At 33.2% G+C, this 22,810-nt stretch overlaps 2 protein-coding genes across 4 annotated transcripts; one reads left to right on the top strand and one right to left on the bottom strand.

Moving 5' to 3' along the window:
- Window positions 1-2,291: 2,291 nt before the first annotated feature.
- On the top strand, window positions 2,292-4,968 carry LOC132047086 (expansin-A10). Of its 3 annotated transcripts, none has more exons than XM_059437981.1 (4): window positions 2,292-2,425; window positions 2,545-2,677; window positions 2,997-3,285; window positions 4,196-4,968. In XM_059437981.1, exons 2-4 carry the CDS (start codon window positions 2,554-2,556, stop codon window positions 4,500-4,502), a joined length of 720 nt encoding a protein of 239 aa, XP_059293964.1. In that variant the 5' UTR covers window positions 2,292-2,425; window positions 2,545-2,553; the 3' UTR covers window positions 4,503-4,968. The 3 variants fall into 3 exon arrangements, with proteins under 3 accessions (XP_059293964.1, XP_059293965.1, XP_059293966.1); XM_059437982.1 differs by having other exon boundaries at window positions 2,330-2,444; window positions 2,550-2,677; XM_059437983.1 differs by having other exon boundaries at window positions 2,369-2,440.
- A 6,472-nt stretch (window positions 4,969-11,440) lies between these two features.
- LOC132047897 (probable calcium-binding protein CML46) lies at window positions 11,441-12,013 on the bottom strand. Its single transcript, XM_059438873.1, has one exon. The coding sequence runs from the start codon at window positions 12,011-12,013 to the stop codon at window positions 11,441-11,443; it is 573 nt and encodes a 190-aa protein (XP_059294856.1).
- Between the last annotated feature and the right edge of the window lie 10,797 nt (window positions 12,014-22,810).

The following is a 22,810-nucleotide window of genomic DNA, read 5'->3' on the forward strand; positions in this document are numbered from 1 at the left end:
GTTAACATTGTGGGCTGGTCTTGCAGCAATTTTCTTGCGGATAATGTGGCATAATTTGCAAAGACTAGATGACTAGGAACCTGTTTGGATGGGTTTAAAAAAAGCAGCTTATAAGCAAAAAAAAATAAGTTGGTGCAGTCCAACTTATTTTTTTTGGCTTATAAAGACGCTTTAGAGATAAGTTAAAACAAACAAACCCAATTAATTTTTTGACTTATTTTAAGACAAAATGAACTTTAAAATTCTTAAATCAAACACTAAAAAAAAGCCGATAACGACATATAAGCAACTTATAAGCAAATCCAAACGGGCTCTAGATAAAATCAAAACATGGTCTGAGCTGGTTGCCAATGTGTAAATGGAACGTAGAAACCTCACCTCAATGTCATAGTGCTTTTCTGGCTGTTATAGACTTTGATACGATGTGGAGTCACTTTATAGTATATTATTACATCAAAGTCTCCGCTATTGAAAAAAAATAAAAATATACACAGATGAAGCCTATCTTGTCTTAGGTTTCTCATTGGTCTTGGAAAACAACGAGATATTTGATTGACGATCTTTAATTTCGTTTACTGGAAAATCCGTAATCAGTGGAAGATTTTCTGGGAAAATGATGGATAAGACCTCAAAATCTCCGAGTTAGATATGCTGGGTTCTCATGTCTGATTTTTTTTCTTTTCGAAATATATTTTCTTGCTCAACAATATTCAGTTAACCCAACTACCTCACAGAAAGATTGAACTCCAATAACTTACGGACTTGATTACGTTGAATTTTCCACTTAGAATTATGATTTATGTGATATATTATTTTGTAAGGTACAATCTTATATTTTTAATTGCCCTCAACATTCTGGAGATAATGATAGTATTCAGTTCCTGCATTAGTGGGAGGATTTCAGTTACGTGTGTATCTTCATATTAATTATATTAAACGATTATATCGCATGTGAAATTCAATCAAAGTAAATGGGAATAATCTTGTCATCCACAAATTCAAGACGTGGTTTTTTGAGCTCCTCCTCTTTCTTCCTTGAAAGTGGAATCATATTCAGCTTTTTACAATGAAATCGACAACTCATCTAACAACCTAGTACGTAACATGTTTTTATTTTCAAATAACAGTGTGTCTGAATCAACTTTTGCCTACTTCAATTGTTTTATTGAATGCTATATACTAGCTCCTACGAACACAATTATCGAATAACTCAACCCACCAAAAATATAAGCCAATGAAAAGATATTACGTAGCATTCCGTATCTCTATTAAAATTTAAACCTTAATCTCTTGTTATTTTACCAAGTTTATTGATCGTCAAGCCACACCGTTGAGTGCAAGAATGTGATAACACTGAACTGGACAGGAAGAACACTGTATGTAATTGTTGAGGCAAGATTATTAACAAATCTGATGAGTAATGATTCCCAGTTGTTTTCCATATTCTTTAAAAGTTAATCCTACTCTTTAGAGAGAGCAATTAGCCATAATTTCATCAATCACAATTGTACGAGTTTACTGTCGACCGTAACATACTGGATTCAACTTTTCAGGGAATTCCTGAATGGACTACTTCAGTACCACGCGTCTTCTTCCCAGAGAAAACAAAACCTCTGCTTATAATCTTCCTTCAATTTTACTACCACAAACTCCCTCGTTTTAAAATGTTTGTCTGGTTTTAATTTAAAGACGAAATTTAAGAAAATAAAAAAGATTTTTGGATTTTGTGGTCTAAAACTAAAGATGAATGTATCAAAATGTCCTATAGTCTTGTCGGTCTTAGACATACCATGTGGAAAGTTGGACTTAAAGTGTTGCAAAAAAAGGAAAGAAACATTCTTTTTTAAACGGACCAAAAAGGAAAGTAAAACAAACATTTTGAAACAAAGAGAGTAGAATAGCACCGGTCAATTTACCGCAACAACAACAATAACATACCCAACATAATCTCATCAGGTGGGGGTGTGAAGAGGGTAAAATGTATGTAGATTTTACCCGTACATTATTGTGAAGGTGGGCAGGCTGTTTCCGATAGACTGTCGGCTCAAGAAGAAATGAAAAGAAAGTAGCAACAGTAGGCAATAACAGCAACAAGATAATAATATAAATGAAGTGAAAGAAACAATTATACTATAGATCTAAGAATAAACAAACGTAAAAAGGTACTAATACTCCCGGTATAGTACATAAAAAAATCCGCGCGTCAACCTACTAACCCTCTACCCCAATACTCAACCTCAACTTTACATCTTTAATATTTATGGTCCCAAGCAACAGTAACAAACTTTGTGAGTTGGTCAGCTTAATTTAATATTGGACCATCGATTTTAACTCCCTAACCCACTCTATTAGTCCCTCTATTTATTCTCCACGAGTGCAGATATCTTCCCTTCACTTCCTAACTACCCTTGTCACTCAAGCAAACGTAAGAAACTTCTTTGTGAGTACTTTTTCCATTTTCTTATTTAATTCTCTTCAATTTTTCTAGTATGTTAGTAAAATACTAATTACATTAGCACTAAACTGCAATTCTCTCCCCTGCAGGTCAGAAAAATGGCTCTTTTAGGACTTCTGTTAATGGGAATTTCCCTCATGTTTCAATCTGTCCATGGCTATGGTGGTTGGATCAATGCCCATGCCACGTTTTATGGTGGAGGAGATGCTTCTGGAACTATGGGTACGTACGATAATTTTTCACTTGAGCCTAGCTTCTGTTTTAATCCTTAGTCATGTACAACAATCAAATCTCTCTAGAACAACATAAGTTTGTTCCGATATTTTTTGGCCCCTATAGCGAAATGCCGTTACATAGAACATATAATAGAATATAACGTGAAAGATGGTTGCACAGAAACATGGTTAGGATGACCGTTATGGAGAGGTTTGACTGTAGTAACCACTAAAACACTAAATAATACTAGTAATTTGAGAGGAAATTAAAGGCAGGGAGTGTCAAAAATTATGTGTCTTTGCTGATATTCTCTATATTTTCACAGGTGGGGCTTGTGGATATGGAAATTTATACAGCAGTGGATATGGGACGAACACGGCTGCGTTGAGCACTGCTCTGTTCAACAATGGGTTGAGCTGTGGACAGTGTTTTCAGATAATGTGTGTGAATGCTCGACAGTACTGCCTGAGGGGCAGTATTACAGTGACAGCCACAAATTTCTGCCCACCAGGGGGTTGGTGTGACCCTCCAAACCACCATTTTGATCTGTCTCAACCTGTCTATTTGCGCATTGCTCAATATAGATCTGGCATCGTTCCTGTTGTCTACCGAAGGTACGTAAATTCAAACACAATGTCTACTGAAACATTGAAACATATCATTGTTGAACGCATCAAATTTCCAAATTTACCCTTCTACCGTACACAGGCATATTTAAGATTTGAACTTTATGAGTTCAAATTAGTAATACTACCACTTTCACCAAATTTAGTGATTCAGAATCTATTTTTTGTACATATCTTAGTGATTCTTTTAACACATATCCATAGCCTAAGGCAAAATCTAAGGGTTCACATGAAACATAGCTAATACGTTGGATACGTCTACGACTATACAAATAAAAAAATTATTTATACTTTTCTTTATACTTTGACAAATTGTCTCATATTTGCCTGTTAACATAATTCACGTGTCAAAATGCAATCCTTAAAAGAAGTCCAAAATTATCCATCTTTTTTTACTGTGGTAAAATAAAATTACTCGTTGTTATACTTAAGGTCAAGAGCAAATATCTAACGATTAACTAATTCAAGGGTATGAATGACCTCAAAATATATTGAAGGAGAAAATTAAGATATTTCATACAGTGAATACTTAAAAGTAATCCGTCTTTATTTATGTGGCTTACTTTCTTTTTAGTGTGTTTAAAGAAGAATTTCACTTTTTATATTTGGTACTAACACTTTACACCCAATATATCCTACATGACATATTTAAGAACACAAGATTCAAAGGGCATTTTGGTACATCACATACACATTTAGTTTAAGATCACAGAATTCAAAAGTCTCTTTTACTTTCTTAAACTAAAATCAGTTAAACTAAAACACATCAATTGAAATGGATGGAGTATCTTTTACCATTTTCTCATAGACTAAAAAGTGTAATCGTCTATTGTATAGGTGGTACTAACAATTAGTATAACTAAACTAAATTTCGTCGAATATGTATCTCTTTTTACAGGGTACCTTGCAGAAGAAGAGGAGGAATTAGATTTACAATCAATGGCCACTCCTACTTCAACTTGGTTCTTGTCACAAATGTTGGAGGTTCAGGAGATGTACACTCAGTATACATCAAGGGTTCAAGAACTCAATGGCAACCAATGTCAAGAAATTGGGGGCAAAATTGGCAAAACAACGCTTACCTTAATGGCCAAAGCTTATCATTTAAGGTTACCACAGGCGATGGTCGCACTGTTGTTTCTTACAATGCAGCTCCTAGTTCTTGGTCCTTTGGCCAGACTTTTACTGGAGGACAATTCCGTTAGAAACCAAAATATTTTGCAAAAATATCAGAATTTCAAGTATTCTAAAATATTTAATTTAAGTATTATTCTAAGAGTTTGGCCTTAATTTGAGGGCTTTACTCACCATAATTTAAGAAAGAATTAAATATCTTGGAAAAGCGCAATTTGGCAATTTTTGTCCATTGTAAAATTGGCCATTCAATTGTGGAAGAAAAAAGAATTGATTCGGCCTACTTTTTTTTGGGGTGGGTATTGACGTTTAGAGAGAGGTAGTTGTGAGCTTTTACTGCCCAACTTATAGTATAATAGCATTACACTATTGTGTGCATAGAAGAAAAATATCTACTTTTTAATTTACTGTAAAAGAGCTAAGCACTAATTATGCTGAATATGTATGTACCAATTATCTCTAGCTATTTGTTTGTAAGAAAATGTTACTATAATAAAAGGAAACTCCAAGTTCTAATACTAATAGTAATATTTATTATGTCTCAATCTCAAGCAAACTGAAGTCACATATATTGATTCTCACTGTCCCTTTTTTTTTTTTTTTTTTTCTTTTTCTTTTTGAGCGAAGATGAGGGTGAGAAAAGTGGAGGAATTTGAAATGGAAGAAAACACTTAACATTATTCTTACCCTGTCATAATAATGAAACAAAAGTTCACCTACCATGAACTTTCTTTTACCTTATTTCTAAATGGAATATAGACATTAGTACAAGGGGAAGTTGGATTAATTCATTGAAGTCATTCGCCGTTCAAAGATGTAGCTGGATTCATAAATTTACATGATAAGAAAATATTTTTGTGAGAGCAGCAATATTATATTGTTCAACGTAGAAATTCACATACGTACACACACACAAAAAAAGAAAAAAAGAAAAAGAAAAAAAACCTTGGAAGAGTCAATGTCAATGCATTTAGAGCCCTAATCATATCTCTTATAAGGTTGCAATCTAATCGAGTCCATGGCACTTACCTTCGCTTGATAATTTGATTCTTGATTCTTCTATTCATGTTAATGAGTGTTTCACATCTTTTAGACGAAGCTAAGGAACCTAAAAAGGATAGAACATTCACAACATGTAATAAGTAAAACAATCATAATTTAGTTATGGTTATAAATTACTTCATATTAAAATTTCAATGTACTTCTTTTTCTTAATGAACAATAATGAATAAAGTTAATTAATATGTACAAGATCTTTTCACATATTTAATAGTGTTTTAAAAGGTAGTTTCAGGGCTCGCCCCGGGGCGAGGCACTGGCAAAATGCCCCGGGGCTCATGTGCGGGGCTTAGTTCCTGTGAGGCTTACGCCTCAAGCGCCCGACTGTACGCCCTAAATACGGCTAACGCCTAACGCTCGGGGCTCGCCTAACAGTTTTTACACAAATTATGTGTTAAATTCCTTAATCAGAATCGTTGACCCTTATAATTCTTTAACAAATGAATGATACTTAATAGTTTTTCATCTATAGAAATAAGAAGATTGAGTGTAACTCAAATAACAAGTCGTAGTATTGCATACATTTGAGAAAATCATGAGGGTGAATATCACTTTATATTTCTTTTAAAAATACATAACCGAATTGTACATTTTTACTTGTCATTGATCTTTTGTCCTATGTATCAAAATTATCATATTTTATTATTTCACTATTTCAAAGCAATTTTATTTTTATTTATGAAGGAGTTACGTTTTAATTGTAATACTAAGATAAAGTGAATAGTATGATAGCAATATATATATAATGCTTGATCCTCAGAAAAAAACTAATCAAAGCAACCCATTATACGCCACTTACAACTTGTAATTATATATAACATAATTTTACAAGTATAAACAATACACACATAGATATATATATCTTTTATTTTTTATGTAATTTTACGTATTTAAAAGTATTTATTGTAATTATATTATTTTATGAAATACTAAAAATTAAATGCCCAAGAGGCTTACGCCCCGTGCCTCGGGGCTTACGCCTCGCTGATGCATATGTAAAACGCCCCGCCTTTTAAAACACTGATATGTAATACTTTTCAATTCTTAATTTAATAATGCATCTAATTTTAATATTTATATATCTAATATTATATATTTTATCATAATTATCTAATATATTGATGTATAAAACATTTTAAATAACGTATCTAGTGATGGCATAACAATGTACATCACACCTCCAAGAAGTTTACAAAAAGGAGCTCGAATAGTATAGTTTTCCTAGCTTTGTCTACAATCACAGTTTTCTTATTTTAATAGTGAGAACTTTATAAATTTATTATTTTGACAAATATGATATTATTTTATATTAAAAAAGATAACTTATTAGTATGATGGATATTTTTATGTGACCATTAAGGGAGATGGAGCATACTCTTTGCAAGTAAGATTGCCTTCAAGTAAAGGCATACTATAAATTATACAGAAAAATCTAATTTTACCAGTCAAGAATTATCACATGCATGTAGGTATTGGGATTCCCTATATGCAACACAGTTTGACCAACAGTGAATGAATAATCTGTTGTGACCAAATGACAACTTTTTATCTCAAGAATTTTCAGTAGTGTAATATCTGATGTAATATCTCATCCAAGTTTAAAACACACTACTTAAGTTTAAAGAAATCTTCTTCTAGCCTACGTCCCATGATATATAACCCCTTTCTCAATCACATGAACACAAATAAATACCAATCCATTAGCAGAAATAGAAAACCTAGTTTCGAACTTTGCATCATATTCTTCCATATCTTCATCGTGATCTTTAGCTTTCTTGGATAAGATAGAAATATAACCGTATGACTTCCCTCAAATTCTGATAGCGCTCACTCAACTGATTGTGGACATTTCTGATCTTGTAGAGTTGCGTCTAAAATTGTTGGCTATGGTATTTCATTGCTCATTTTATGTCTCGACCGCTACAAAGTTCTATTTCTTCTATTTCGTATTAGCTGTTTTATTTTTACTATTTTGACTATGAGAAATTATTGTCCAGAAAATTACTTTCAAATATACAGTGGGAACTTACACGTCACTCATTTTTACTATACGCAATTGTTTCCTCTATTTTAAAATGAACAACGTAAAATTGATATAGTATTCTGCATATGATCTTAGTCAATGTCAAGCAACCTGCTTCGTAACATTCTCTTAGCATTTGTAAAGTTCAAACTGAGTATAGTTTAATTCTAACAATAAAATAACCAAGTTGACATTATAGTCAATTCACTAAGTTTACGCTAATGATTGCCTTAGTTTTAGTGTTGTTCAAAGGAACGCTTCTTTAACTGCAAGATTTTCTACAAGTTAACCGGTCCTTGTAATTTCAACTGCAATACTTCTTTAGCATTGGATTCTAGCTAGTATTTTGGATCGTACTAAGCGTAAGGGGACATATCAATTTGAGAACCATGACCTGTTAATATTTTTGGTTCTCTATTGCCAGTTTTCAGGTTGCGCCAAATTTCGTTTGAATTTTTATTTTTAAATCCTTTTCCTTTTAACTTTAAAAGGACTTGTGTCAAACAATAGACTTAATGCTAGTGTCATAACAACTAAACCTTAATTCCAATTAATTGTATCACCTATATGGTTTTTTGGATTTCGTTTCTTTACTTAACTTAGTCGGCTGTGATTTTTAGAGGGTGTACTGGTGTAGGTATTTTGAGACATCTTCATGTGAGATTAGGTCTACTTTGTTCTCTTATAGCACCTTCGCATCACCGGAGTGTCACAACTACTTACCGGTGCGGTATATATAAAAATTGATGTGGAGAAACTATTGTGTTCACATAGGGATAAGTGTGAGCGTCTAGAGAATGTAGTTTTAGAAAGTTCCTAATTTCTGTAACAATGTACTCTAATATAATCATCCATTTTATATTAGAAAGATAACTTATTAGTATCATTGACATTTAATTACAACCAAAATTAACCGAATCAGACCTATTCTGAAAATTCCAATATACTTGGAATGCTGAAATAATCTACTTTTAATTATGTAAAATATATTAATTGAAAAGTTGGAATCAAACAACTTTTTCAAATTAATGGCCCTGACATGGTATACTTTTATCCAGAGAGCTATATATTGACCCGAATATAAATAAGAGCTCAATGACTTTCGAGGAATGTATCCTCCATCAAGGTTTTCAATTTCACAGGGAATGCGATACTGATTACTGGTGTTCTCCCCATTAGTATAAGTTTGGGATCGATGATGAATTGTCTAGCCCCAAGGCTCGTCCCGAAAAAGCTTTTTAAAGTACTGGTATAAGTTTGGGATCGATGATGAATTGTCAGAATTTTTTTATAGAAAACATAGTGGGCCACATTTTCTAGGATAATGAATCGTTGAGTGCCAAACATGCCCTTGTATTTATAGGCATTACGTGAGTGATTCAATGAGTCCAGCAGCAACTGCCTTTTCAAGGTGAGAATGTTTGTACCACCTTCAATTTAATCTTTTTTCCTCGTCTTCCTTAAGGGTTTATTTGGGGTCACCGCATTTTGATAGTAATCTCAATATAAAATTTCCGATAAATGATGTGACATTTGTTTTAACATAATCTCTTTAGATTTAATTTGACATTCGGGTTTTAGCAAATGTTGGATCATTTTTTAGAAACTACGTGTTTATGAGAACTAAGAATTATTTTATGAGAGTTAAATGATATAGAATTAACGATATCTAACTGAAATCATTTCAAGATAATTTCTTTTAAGTAGACTATTCATTCTTAATAACTCTTGTAGTATCACTCACCTCTACAACATTTTTTGCAATATCATTCAGAACATAATTATAGTTATATTTTAATTAAGCATGTAACAATTTTTTAGTTATAATTTCTTAAGAGAGAGTTTATCAACTAGGATCTGTTAATATTACGACCAGCCAGTTTATGCTTAAGGCACAACTCATGTCCTCAATTACTGGCTGTACATATTATTATTAATGAGAATTGCCGCCTATGACGAATCCAGAGTTCATGCTTGGATGTTCAAGAATCTACTAGTCTATAAAGTAAAAATCAACCTTACTGGGGAAATGAAAAAAAAAAAAAAAAGATCGGACATGTAAGAAATTAGGAAAATTGCATAAATAAGGCCACCTAAGTTACAATGTTAGTTTTCAAGATTAGACTATCGAGATAAATTTGTCTAAGATTAATACCGACACTTTGTTATTGTGTATAAATTTGTCTAAGTATTAAATAGCCTTAATCCTCAACGTCTCTCGATATGCAAAATAAGCCAATTAATTTAGGAAAGATTTAAAGTACCAGATTAAGGTTGCCTCTTCCATGTTATGATAGCCAGCTTTTATCCTTCATCAGTATAGTCTTCACAAGTAGTGACGGATTCAGGATTTTAACTCAGTTGTTCAGAAAAAATAACAAAAGCTAAGGGTATGTTCGGTATGGAGTTTTTCAATTTTCACATGTTCGTTTGGTCAAAAATTTTGAAAAACATTTTCCTTAGGAAAACAAGTTCCTAAAAAATGTGAAAAGTGACTTCCCTAATCAAAGTAGGAAAAACAAATCCACAAGTAACATTTCACCAACCACCAACCCCCAACTACCAAACCCCAACCACTTTCGCAACCATGCACCACCCACCCCCACGCCCACCCAACCCAAACCCCAACCACTCTCGCAACCCATGCACCACCCCAAACCCCGCCCACTCTAGCAACCCATGCACCACCCACCCCCACCCCCAAAACAAATTAATTTTTCTTTTGGGTTTTCTACACCACCACATCCCTCCCCGCACCCCCCTAAAAAAAAAAATTCTTTTGGATTTTCTACACCCCCACATCCCGCCCCGCACCCCACCGCCCTCCCCCCCCCCCCCCCAAATTTTTTTTTATTTGTCTTCTGAGTTTTCTACCCCTCTCCCCAAATACCTTTTTCTTTTTCTTAAAAAAAGTTTTAAAAGTTTATTTTTTTTATTTTTTTCACCCCACCACCCCAACGACCGCTCCCCCCCCCCCCCCGGACACCCCCACCAGCCCCTCCAAAAAAAATTAATTTTTTAAAATGTTTTGAAATGTTTTCTTTTTTGATTCTCTACATCCCCCCCCCCCCCCTCGAATTTTCTACTTCATATTTAATTTTATCTTCATAAAAAAATTATAAAAATTGAAAGTTTGTGTGGTTAAAAATTAAATTTTTTGGAGGGGGCGTAAAAATTCAAAAAAGGTAACTTTTAAAACTTTTTTTTGGTGGGGGATGGTGGGTGGGTGGGTGTGGTATGGGTCCGCAGGGGGTGGGGGGACATGTGGTGGTGTAGAAAATTCAAAGAAAAAATTAAAAACTTCCAAAAAAATATTGTGGGGGGGGGGGGGGGATGGGTGTGGGGGTTGGCGTGGAGTTGGTGGGGCTTGAATGGGTATTTTCCGGAAAATATTTTCTACCCACCAAACGAACATGAGAAAATAAGTAAGAAATTCACTTATTTTTCACTACCCAAACGAACATGAGAAAACAAGTAGAAATTCACTTATTTTCCAAAAACACATTTCCTCCGTACCAAACACACCCTAAATATAAAAAATAATGTTGTCTCTGGAAATCAAACCTAGGATACTAGAGGCAATTTTGAACACATTTAACTTTTTAAATTTGTTCAGAGTAAATAAAAGTTAATATATGTACATAAATACAAAAAATCTAACCTATATATATAATGTAATTTTTTATGGAGGGTGTCACCACCGTCTAAATCCGCCCCCATTCACAAGAGTCCCTAAGACAATCCTATATATTCTAAACGGTGAAAATAATGACACAACTATAATCCAAAAAATTACACAAAAGCAAACAATTTGAGCAAAATTGATGATCATCAAAAGCAAGGGTGAATCCAACAAATTAAAAAATATTACATGTCTTTGTTCATCCAATTTTTACCTTTTTTTACAATGATTGTCAACCAAAAGTCTTAAAACAATTTGACAAATTCCTGGAAATCAATTTTCCCATCTTCATTTTCATCAAAAGCCATGATCATCTTCTTGCAATTATCCAATTCTGCAACTTGCTTTAATCCCAGAGCAAAAAGAACTCTGTGCAAATCCAATTCATCAATAAATCCATCTTTGTTCTCATCAAATATATCAAAAGCTTCTTTTACATCTTGCTCTTTAGCTTCTAATTCCTCTCCAAAAAGTTCAAAAATGTCATTAGAATCCAACCTCTCCTGAATTTTCACACCTTCAGAATTGGCAAAAATACCCAAATTAGCCATAACCATTTCTACCTCTTCCTTGCATAAGCTTCCATCAATTAATTTTTCACTAAAAGATGTCACCTTTTGGTAAGTTTTTTCCTTTTCACCTTGAGAACACACTTCGGATTTATCAAAGGACAAAAAACTAAAAAGTCTTCGTGCAAAATCAAATATTATATACAGAAAGAAGAACCCCACCGCGCCATGAATTAGCAGAGGCACTGGAATAGTAGTTACAGGGAACTTCTTGAATGGAAAGCGATTCAAATAACTAGGAGCTGCCATGTTTATAATTGGAAGTTAAAAATAATTAATATTCTTGATTGAGATGGAGAAGAAGAGAAATGTCTCTTTGTTGTTGTAGTAGTAAAAGGCGGTTGATATTCTTGCATGCAGAAAGGTTGAGGAAAAGAGAGTTTGTTGTTTTGGTTTTGATGAGAATTGTGGAAGGGACTAGGGAAATATATATATAGTGTACAAAGAGGAAATTAACTAAGGTGTTGAATTAGCTTGAAAGTTTAAGAGGAGGAAGGTGCTTAGTGGGTGCATATTGAGGAGTTCGTGGGAAAATGTGACTCAAATTATCAAGATTAGGTCTTCCACCCAATGGAAGTGTCACGGGAAGTTTCTTCAATTCCTAATTTGATGGGAAGAGTCATTTGCCTCTTGTTGGAAATATGGTGGGGCAGGCTGGACTGCTTATTTTTTTTGGCGTTGTTGTCAGTTTCTGGTTGGTTGTGCCACAAATAAGCCTCTTTCAATGACCAAAAAGTTAAAGTGTTGACCATTATAAGAAGGAAGATACCCTGGAGTTTCCTCATAGATTTTAATACTCCTCGTGTAATTTGTTGGAAAATTACAGTAGTCATTCACGCTTGAGGCATTTTAATAATATTATTTTGAAAGATATTTTGCCACAGTGAAAGACATATTCGTTATTCTCCCTCCGATTCAAAAAGAGTGTGCACTTAATTTTTATTTTTTTGTTCAAAAAAAGTGTTCACTTACCAAATTAAAAAAGAATTAAACTTATTTTTCTAAATTTGCCAGTGTTAAGTGACCAAATCTCAATACCTATTTAATTAGAGGCAATTTAATCAAATTAACTATTTTTATCTAGGTGTTAGAATTTTTTAAAAGAATATGTAAATAGCTAAATGGACACTCTTTTTAAATCGGGGGAGAGTAATTCACCAATCTCATCTGGTATAATTATTCGTTAAAAAATTGATGAGATGAAATCTAGTAAAAGAAGTAGCAGGAAAATCTACCATATATTTTTTCTGGCTCAATTCCCGTGCGCTTGAACCTAACTCTTTTATTAACTCTATAATACTTAAAATAACTCTTTGTACATCACGGGAAAATATTATTTTTACGAAACAGACAGTAGAGATTCTTTCTTTTGAAATATTGTACTATCACTTTCATTCCAACATAACTTTTTTTCTTTTGGTAAAAGGTTGACTGAAAGTTCTTAGCAGCCGGGCACTAAGCACTTTAGTGAATTTTCCATGCACTTCAAAGTGGAAACAATATACATCAATTCAATCTAGTCTAATTCTACACGGATGGAATTCCAAACTTGACCAAGTAGGTTGATCGTGAAATACACGAAGAGAAAAAGATTGTAAAAGTCATATGCTACTTTTCAATAAGAAGAATGAAGATCAATTAGTACTCCCTTCAAAATTTTCCCTTTTTTTTTTCTTCTGAAAGTAAAAGGTGCGGCAAGTTTAAATTTCTAATTTTTTTGTGAGAATTTTTGTCCTTTTTTTCTTTCTTAAGGGCCTAGACAAGCTTGCGGCTATTAAAACCCATGAAATAGAAATCCGTGACTTTTCATATTAATATTATTATTATAACGAAGAAGTCAATAAAGAATAACAACAACATACCTAGTATAATCCCATCACGCGGCCCAGGTAGAACGCACGCGAGCATCTACCCCTACCTTTTAACGGGCGGGGATGGTATGCTTTCGATAAACCCCTACTAAAGCGAGATATAAAAAGTATTAGTAATAATAGATAGTGGTAATAAGCCGAAATAGCAAATATAATAGGACGGCGTAGTTAAAAACAATCAGATAAGTCAGAGGTAATAACAAAGAATCCAAAGAAGCAGAAAAGATAAGAAAATACTATCGAAATATAAGGACATACAAGAAAGAATACTATGACTACTAGTATGCACGGATAACGAAGAAGTCAATAAGAGAGTACTAATTTCAGCCAGTACGTCTATTCTTTAATCAATAAATCAATAGCAGTTTTAATTTTTTTTTTTTTTTTTTTTTTTTGTTCGCCAAGCAAAATGATCAACAATAAACCAATGGAAGTGGGTATTGGGCGGTGCATTTTCTTTAAGACGCATTGTTTTCTTTTTGTTTGCTTCATTTTAGTTTTTGGTATCAACAATAAATCAATGGCGGTGCAGGTTTGGTATTTACTTTACATATATGATCTTTCTCTTAGACATTCAAAATCCATATTTTAGCGCAAGTTAGAGGGCTGCCTACAAAGAAAAATTTATTGTAATTTGCCAAAGTTGGAAAAATTAATGAACTTCCTGTTTGAACAAGGCTATAAATCCCTATTGGATACTTCAATCAATTGATTTTAGAAATTTTACGTCTGCGATACCCTTCGAACTTATAACCAGATTTTTATAGCTCACATGTTGATTGAAGACTGGATCAGTATATCATAGAACAAACTTGGAAGTGTTTGGTTAACTACTATGTGAAAAATTTCAACATTCAATTTAAAATCTGTTTTGCCGTGTTGACATTTTCATTTTGTAATATTCTGGTTTCCCATTGGCTCATTCAAGTTCTGCAACTCTATTTGTGTCTTCCCTATTTCTAACTTATTCATGCGGATTCCTCCTTTTAAGTAACGAATTCTCTTAGCCTTGGGCAGCAAAATATGTACTAAAAGAAAATCACAACTCAATGAATTTCCTTGTACCTCAGGACTGCTGGGGAAGTTTCTGCTATTTTTCATCTTCCTATTTAAATTACAACAAAAATAATATTAAATTGAACTATCCTCGAAGTTTCGGGCGAGTTAGGAATTAGTTACTTACTTTGCTAAGATTCCAGGACAATTAATTGCAAAAAGTAAAAGCGTTGCTTTTGTTAAATTTTCATTTTGGGCCAAAAGAAGATGGAGATGATATACCAGGAAGGCGCCATCTAAAAGCATTTTTTTTACGCGGATTGGCCGTCAAAGGCTCTGGTCTTTCTTTTGCCCCCTCAAATTGCTGGACTTTAATTTTGTCCTTCGTTTAAAAAAATGACCAAAAATATCTCGAGATTCTGGGTTTTAACGCAACTCAAAGAATAAGAAAACAATTTTACAAGACAAGGTTTTACGAAAGTTTTGCTTTATAAGGTAAAATTTAGTTATTCCTTAAGACAAATTATGCCTTATAAGGCATAACTTCTATAGTTTTAAGTTATGCCTTAAGGCATAACTAAGTTTTGTCTTATAAGACATAATCTTTGCCTGAGTTATTCCTTAAGGAATAACTTTTGCGAACATTTGCCTTGCGATTTTTTTTTCACTGAGCAGGGTTCCAATCCATAACCTCGGGGTATTTCAGGCACTTATTTAGGTGAAGGACAAAAATTAAAGACCACCCTAAAATAGGGGCAATCGTGCGAATTGGCGTAATTAACAACAAAATGGGTCAAATTTTGTGCTAGTCTTTAATTTTTATCCCTCAATCCAATTAATATTTTCGTGAAGCATAGGTTATACTTTCGCATTATAATATTTCACAAGTTATGCCTCTATCCCTTAAACAACTTATGCCTAGATTTGATTTTTAAGGACAAAAATTAAAGACCAGCTCATTTGAAAGCCAAACCGTGCAATTTCTTCAAAAACATTCCAGATCAGTTAGGATCAGAATCTTTTGTATCCGTTTAAAGGCTGGGCCGAGTCCGTCGGTAGAGTGGGTCATATGATGTTTGCTAGGTTGTCTTGGCCCAAGATAAAATAGCCTTCACTAATAAGATGTTTTTTTTAAGGAAAAATTACGTGTTATAACTATTTTAGTACATAATTAGTGATATTAGCTACCTTTTGTTTTAATTACTAATAATAACTAAATACTTTTTGAATTTATTTAACTAATATAGCTACAAAGTAACTTTCAATTACTGGTGCACAAATACACCTAAAATTTTACACCCCCAATCTCATATCTCTCTTTTAATGGTAACAATATTAATCACTTAATATACATTACCATTCTCTCTCCTTTTTCACAAATTTTTGACTTTCTCTATTCTCACTCACTACCCATTTCAGATTTTTCATTTCTCAAATCCCTAAAAAATTCTCTCTCTCCTTCTATCAACCACCGCCACCACGGTGGCGCCGCCCTCTCAATTTTTTTTGGTTTCCATGATTTCAAGCTTTGTGGACAAATTAAACATAAGAAGGCAATTAACCTTTCCATTTTCTTTTTTATGTGAATGATGTTCCAACTAGAATGATCATTCATTATGGCTATGCGCTTATCTCCCATTGTGGGCAAGTTGTAGCTGTAAATGCCAAGACTTTTGGGCTGTGAACCAGTGCCCATAAATTTGGACCGAGTTGCATTTGATCTGTGGCTAGGGTTTTTTAGGGTTTTGAAAAGATGAAAAATATATGTATTTGTGTATGTTCTATGATATAGCTACCAATTGTTGTGGTTGGTGGTGTATTTATGTAAGTTTTTTTATATTTCTGTGTATTTTGTTCAAATTAATCCATCAAATACATGTGTGATGCAAATTGTTACTCACACAAATACATGAGATTTAATATAAAAATACACGGGGTTTAATTGGTAACTTCAAAAACATTGGTTATGCTATCAAATACATGTGTAAATCAAAACGAAATCAATATTGAAAACTTCAAATATATTGGATGTTGAATGTTTTCAAATTTTGAATTTTTGATTTTTTATGTTTGAATGTTGAAGATTGGATGGAGGAATAGAAAATGGTTATGGAAAGGTAATCTAAAATCTGATTTTGTGAAAGGGTATGGTAAAAAATGCCAATTAATAGCTAATTAATTGATCCCACCGTTATGGCCTTAAATCAAGGGATATGTTTTATTTTTTATTGTGTTACTATGTTATAAGCATCAAATACATCCAAAAAAATACTTTAATTTGGGAAAACATAGCTACAAATGGTAATTTTTAAAAGGTAGCTATAAATGATAGGAAACTATCAAAAGGTAGTCATTTTGTTAATTTTACTTTTATATATATATATATAAACAAGGGTTGGTCAGTGGTGAATAGCGATATATAGCACTTGACAAATAGCGATATATAGCACTTGACAATCACATATTCACATGTCAAACTGTTTGCTAGAATAAATAAGATTAAAACATGGTAATCTATCAGTCTGCTACCAATTATTTATTTATACAAAGCAAAGGGAACACAACAAACAAAACATTTTGATATTTCATGAACTGAAAATGAACCAGATGAAAACAAAGCCCTACAAACTTAAAGCCCAATTACAAAAACTAAACTTTCTACAAGTCCCATCAACAGATGTAAGTAAGAAAAAACTCCATAGAGTTTACAAAATTAATTCAGTCATGAGTAGCAGGTGTTCCTGATGGGTGAGGTGGAGAACCAGGAATACCACCATGAGCATTGAAGTTTGGGCCAGCATCGATATAGTCCAGCTCATAAGTTTCACTTGATTTTTCCTGTTATGTCAGTGCCCAAACAAAATGCCCTTCTTTTAGACCCAAATAATAAAAGAGATGAACTAACATAGTACGCCCTGTGTTTAGTCGGGAATGGAAAAAAACCTTTTGAACTTTATAGTTCATAAATGTTTGTGTGATTATAGATTATCTCATTGAGATTAAAATTAGAATAGGAAGTTATAATTAAAGTGTTATTATATATAAAATGATATTATTTTTTTAAATGGACAAAAAAGGAAAGAATATCACATAAATTGGGACAAAGAGAATACTAGACTATCAACTATGTCTCAATTCCTTTATATTCAAAGGCGTTAATATGTATTTTTGGTCCCTTTCAAAGGAGTATCTAAATTGTCTTTAGAAGCATAATTCTACAAACTTAACATAATATGAGGGTAATTAAATGACTTAACAGTTAATAATTCGTTAAATATATAGAAATTTGCGAGCAGGAGGATCAAAAGTGAACATTTCAATTACTTAAAAGTTGAGTGATTTTGGCTTACTCTTTGATTGAAGAAGTATACATGACTTGTTTTAGACTTTTAAAATCTTTCTTTCATTTTCATACCTCGTGCCTTTATATGCAAAGGCATTAAAATGTATTTTTGGTCCCTTTACATAAGTATATAGTATTATTTAGATTGTTTTTAGAAGTATAATTCTACAAAAATAACATAATTCATGAATAATTAAATGACTTAACATTAAATTATTCGTTAAATTTATATAAATTCACAAGCAAACATTTCAATTACTTAAAAGTTGAATGTGCTTATTCAAATGTTACGAGGACGAAAATAAATATTGATCATTTTTTCAGGGACTGAAAGCGCAAATTTAAATTGAAAGAAAGGAAACCAACCTGAAGTACCCTATGGGTATGGCCATGGGGAAAAGAATCGATCATTTTTCTACCGATCCCTACACAAATCAAAAGAAATGAGTAAGTAAAAAAGCAAAACAGTTAAAAAAAAAGTCCACAAAGAAGCAGAACAAGAAAGAAGTAGAAATAATTTACCATGAGATAGAGTGAAGAAAAGCATGAGAAAAAATGCCACAACGAAAGTGGAACGCCCCATTGATGATAGATTTCTTGTTAACTGGAAAATAGCTCTGTAACCTTTTGTGAGAGTGAAAAGGGTTATACTAGTAAGGTGGGATAAGTAGAGAACCTAGAAATCTACGAAATGACTATATATATAGAGTTCGGAGACGTAAGATAGTGCTCTCAGATCCGTTATTGTTGTGGTGGCAGTTCCATGGGGCCCTTTTTGCTTTCCTTTTTTGTTTTTTATCCGAGGTTACTGTTTTCGGGTTCAATTATTTAGATTCGTACCAAAAAATGGAAGAAAATTTATACTCCATCCATTGAATTTACGTGGACATCTTTCAAATTTTGAGATTCAAACAAGTTTTTATTTGATCATAATACTATATCTTTTAAATAATTTGATTTGTCAATTATTCTAACGTATAATGCTTTTTATGTAGTTCTCAAATATTTAAAATTTATCTCAAAAAAATTAAAGATTTCGTATCCGGATTCATGATTAAAATTAAACTATTCGACTCTCGAAATGCGAACAGTGCCACATAAATTGGAACAGACGGAGTAATTATATAATGTCGTTGTTCCAATTAATGTGGCACAATTGAAATTTCGAAACTCAAACTTCAAAATTAAAAAAAAAAAAAAATGTCACATAAATTGAAACTAAGGGAGTATATGCAAAATGAAATTCATCTAATATTCGTAAATATTTGACTGTAAATTAAAAAAATTATTTAGCGACCCATTTTTAGCCAAGTAAGTCCTACCTTGAGCCTTGAGGTAAAGAGTTCAAACCAAAGTGACTTTACAGAAAAAGGATAGAAAAATATTTATTATTCTGCGCAACTTTTAGTGGTGATCGAGGGCTTATTTCTTCAGGTAAGGCACTTCGACCCCGTTTATTAGTCTACTAGTGGGCAGCTGCCCGTGCATAGCACGAGCCTAATGGTGCATTCTATGTATTTTTTTTAGTAAGTTTTTGCAATTATTACCTTGAAGCTATAAAACCTCGTGTTGTGCACAGGCTCAATCACTGGTGAAAATATTAAAATGGATGATTAACTTTTTTTTTTGAATTTTGGAGATGTATAAGTTTTGAATATGTGATTTTAATTTTTTTAGCGGAAGTTTGCAAGTTATCGGTCCTCCTACATATACTAACATACTTAAAATTAATTTGGTATTCTTTGAAAAACAGATACTGGCACAAACATTTCAACATTATCAGATATATTATTTCTAAAATCCAGATGGACTGCTACACTTTGATAATTAATTCTAATATATTTCTCACAATGTAGATATTTAGAAAATAAGGCCATCTAATGCCTTTCTTATGGAATGTATACGGATTTTCTCTCGAATAGATTGAGGTATTGGTTTATGACTGCGAATAGGATAAAGTGAAGAAGGCTTTTGCACTGTTGTTATTATCCACATGTGTACATTTGCTGATCTCCGTTAATTTTAAATGTAATATGTTAGTCTTAAACTTTTATAGTAAAAAACGAAGCAGCAAAGGACAGTAAATACTTGCCTCAGTGGCTCCATTTGAAAGCTTTCTGTGTATGATAATCAAAGAGAGAGAAAAAGTGTACTTGCATAGCAGGGGTACTACTTACCTGCTTAGTGAAAAGCAATATGTGGAGAGAGAAAAGGTGGGTGGGCCAAAAAAAATACCTTCCATTTTCATGCCACGTCGCACGGAAAAAGAAGTGATGCTTTTGAATGATGATATAAGCAAAGGACAGTTTAGTCAAAGCAACATAAAATTTATCCATCAGCTACAGTAAGTTTCTTCTTCAGCCAATCATGTTATTTCATTGTAGTTGAAATGACCAAATTGCCCTCTATTCCGAAGCGGGCATGTTGACCTGCGGCCTGCTTATCTCCCTTTATTAGTAAGTAATAATTAACTAAGCTCTTCTGATAGATTGTTTTACTAGTACTTTTTCCTTTTCATTTTGTTGCTACCTGAATTGACTTTCAAGAAACTTAGTTTAAGAAGACACTATCAAATTTCTATTTTGAAATAATAAAAAAGTCAACACTTCAGAAAGTCATCATAATTTTTGGTTGGATCGAAACAAAAATTATATTAAACAATATAAATTTCTTTGTTCATATTAATTAGAAGAAAGAAGACAAACTTTCATTTTAGCTCTTAGGAGTGTTCGGGTCAAAGGGCGACGAAAATCTTAGTATCACGATATAGTAGTTAAACTCACCAAAAAATTGTTTAATTATTAATTACTCTTTATTGGGCATTTTAAATTGATTAAAACCTTAGTAGTTGATTCAGATGTAATGCAACAATAATAAAAACCAAATATTGAATTGCAGAGGCTGAAGAAAGCTTGTCAGATAACTTTTGTGCATGCACATGAATGTTCGCAAATCACAATGAGGTCTTAATTAACCAAACTGATAAAGCATGCCTTTGAATGGGAACTTGGTGAGCATCACGTGTCACCATTAAACCTTTTCTCCAAGTGGCTAATTAAAAACTTTGCTTTTCAATTATATCCTCTTTTGCTGTCTTGGATGGGGACATCTGCACGCTTTAATTAAAACTTCATAAACAAATGTACTTTATCTAGGCCTTAAGGGAGAGACACAACTTCTTCTTTTGCCACACCACCAATTTTTTTTAAAAAGAAAACCACCATTTTAACTCCTTAAATAAATGTTTGCTTAAACCCTTTTTGTCTTTTTTGGATGTTAGAGGCCGGAGCGTTTCCATATATCAAGAATCACTTGGAAGGTAGTGCAAATATTAAACTATTTTTAATTGAAGTTGACTTTTGATTTTCAATCCCAATAACTTTGCCATACTCCAATACTCCATACAAAACCTTAATAAAGCAGCTACCATACAAACAAAGAAAGAGTATTGACTTTAAACGCAATTGTAGCACAAATAACTTGCAATTACAGCCGACTTGAGTTTTCCAGGCAACCTCAAGCTGCTGAACAAAACAGAAACACTGTAGTTTAACTAAAGCAAATTTAAATCCTTGATAACAAGAAGACTGATCACAAAAATAGTTGATTCTAATATCGTCTCAAAAGAGAACAAGTTCCACCATTTAAATCTTTTGGTTAATATTATAGTCAAGCACAGTATAACGAGACATAGACACTGCATATGCATCGGACTCGCACTTGAGAAACAGCTAAAAAAGGTAGAAATAGATATTCTATCAAAGTCTATCTTGCTGTACGTTTTTTGTGCTTTATGCATTCAGTAATCAAGACTCACTGGTCCAACTAATCCAATGTTTCGTGTGGCATAAGGCTCACTGGTCCGACCGATATCCTATAGTCTCGCATAAGGGATCCACCCCTGCCGATTAGAGTCTCCCATTTCTAGGGGCCCCTGCTGATTGGAGTCTCATTTCTAGGGCTCGAATCGAGCCTTTGATTAAGGGTGGAGAGACTGTCTTGTTGTATTGCTGCACCAGTATGAGCAAAGAATCTCTCACATTCACCATGTAGTAGTAAGTTAACAATTGTTAGCGGTATCAAGAAATGAGGGGTGTAGAGTTTATGCAGTAAAACATATCTAACCCTCCATCACATTTAGAAGAAATCCAAATAACTGGGGAAACTTGACACTCGACAGGTTTATAGATTTCTTTAATGTGTTATCCTCCTTCAAGGAATTAAACAGCTGTGAAGATCAAGTGGCATGGAAAGCGAAATCATCTGGCAACTTCTCTATAAAGTCAAGTTATAATCTCTTTTTGAAGCAGAGTAATGTTGATCCCTGGAAGCTAAGAAGTTTGTCATTGTTCATCATGGACGCTTGTCTAACCCCAAAAGGATCTATAAAGGAGATGTTTTCAACCAGTCAACAAATGTTTTTTGTGTGAGGAGACTTAAGGTTAAGGGAAGAATGCCATCTATTCCTTCATTGTCCTGTTACAGCTCAAATATGGCATATGTTCCTCAACTTCCAGGGACTTCCTTAGCAGATCCATTTTTGAGCTGGAAGAGAAAAGGTCTGCCCGAACATTTAAATAAGGCATGGAATACTATTCCAACAAGCATTTGGTGGAGCATCTAGAAGGAAAGAAATAGAAGATATTTTGAAACAAAAGAGCTGAGTCTGGAGAATCAAATCCGATTGTATTTTTTTGGTTTTCTTCTGGTGTAAAATGGATTTAGTAGAGGATGCTGAAACCCTGTTACAATTCATAGAATCTTTTGGATAGATAGTCAGGGTTTTCTTCTTTTTAATGTTTTTTTGGATGTAACCACCACTTTCTTAGTGCTGAC

The sequence above is a fragment of the Lycium ferocissimum genome, chromosome 2 (assembly GCF_029784015.1).
Source record: "Lycium ferocissimum isolate CSIRO_LF1 chromosome 2, AGI_CSIRO_Lferr_CH_V1, whole genome shotgun sequence".
In the NCBI taxonomy this organism is placed as follows: Eukaryota; Viridiplantae; Streptophyta; class Magnoliopsida; order Solanales; family Solanaceae; genus Lycium; species Lycium ferocissimum.

Coding starts and splice junctions, on each gene's coding strand:
- LOC132047086 (XM_059437981.1), top strand. CDS start 2,554: ATGGCTCTTTTAGGACTTCTGTTAATGGGAATTTCCCTCATGTTTCAA. Junction 2,678..2,996: donor AGATGCTTCTGGAACTATGG/GTACGTACGATA, acceptor ATATTTTCACAG/GTGGGGCTTGTGGATATGGA. Junction 3,286..4,195: donor GTTCCTGTTGTCTACCGAAG/GTACGTAAATTC, acceptor CTCTTTTTACAG/GGTACCTTGCAGAAGAAGAG.
- LOC132047897 (XM_059438873.1), bottom strand. CDS start 12,013: ATGGCAGCTCCTAGTTATTTGAATCGCTTTCCATTCAAGAAGTTCCCT.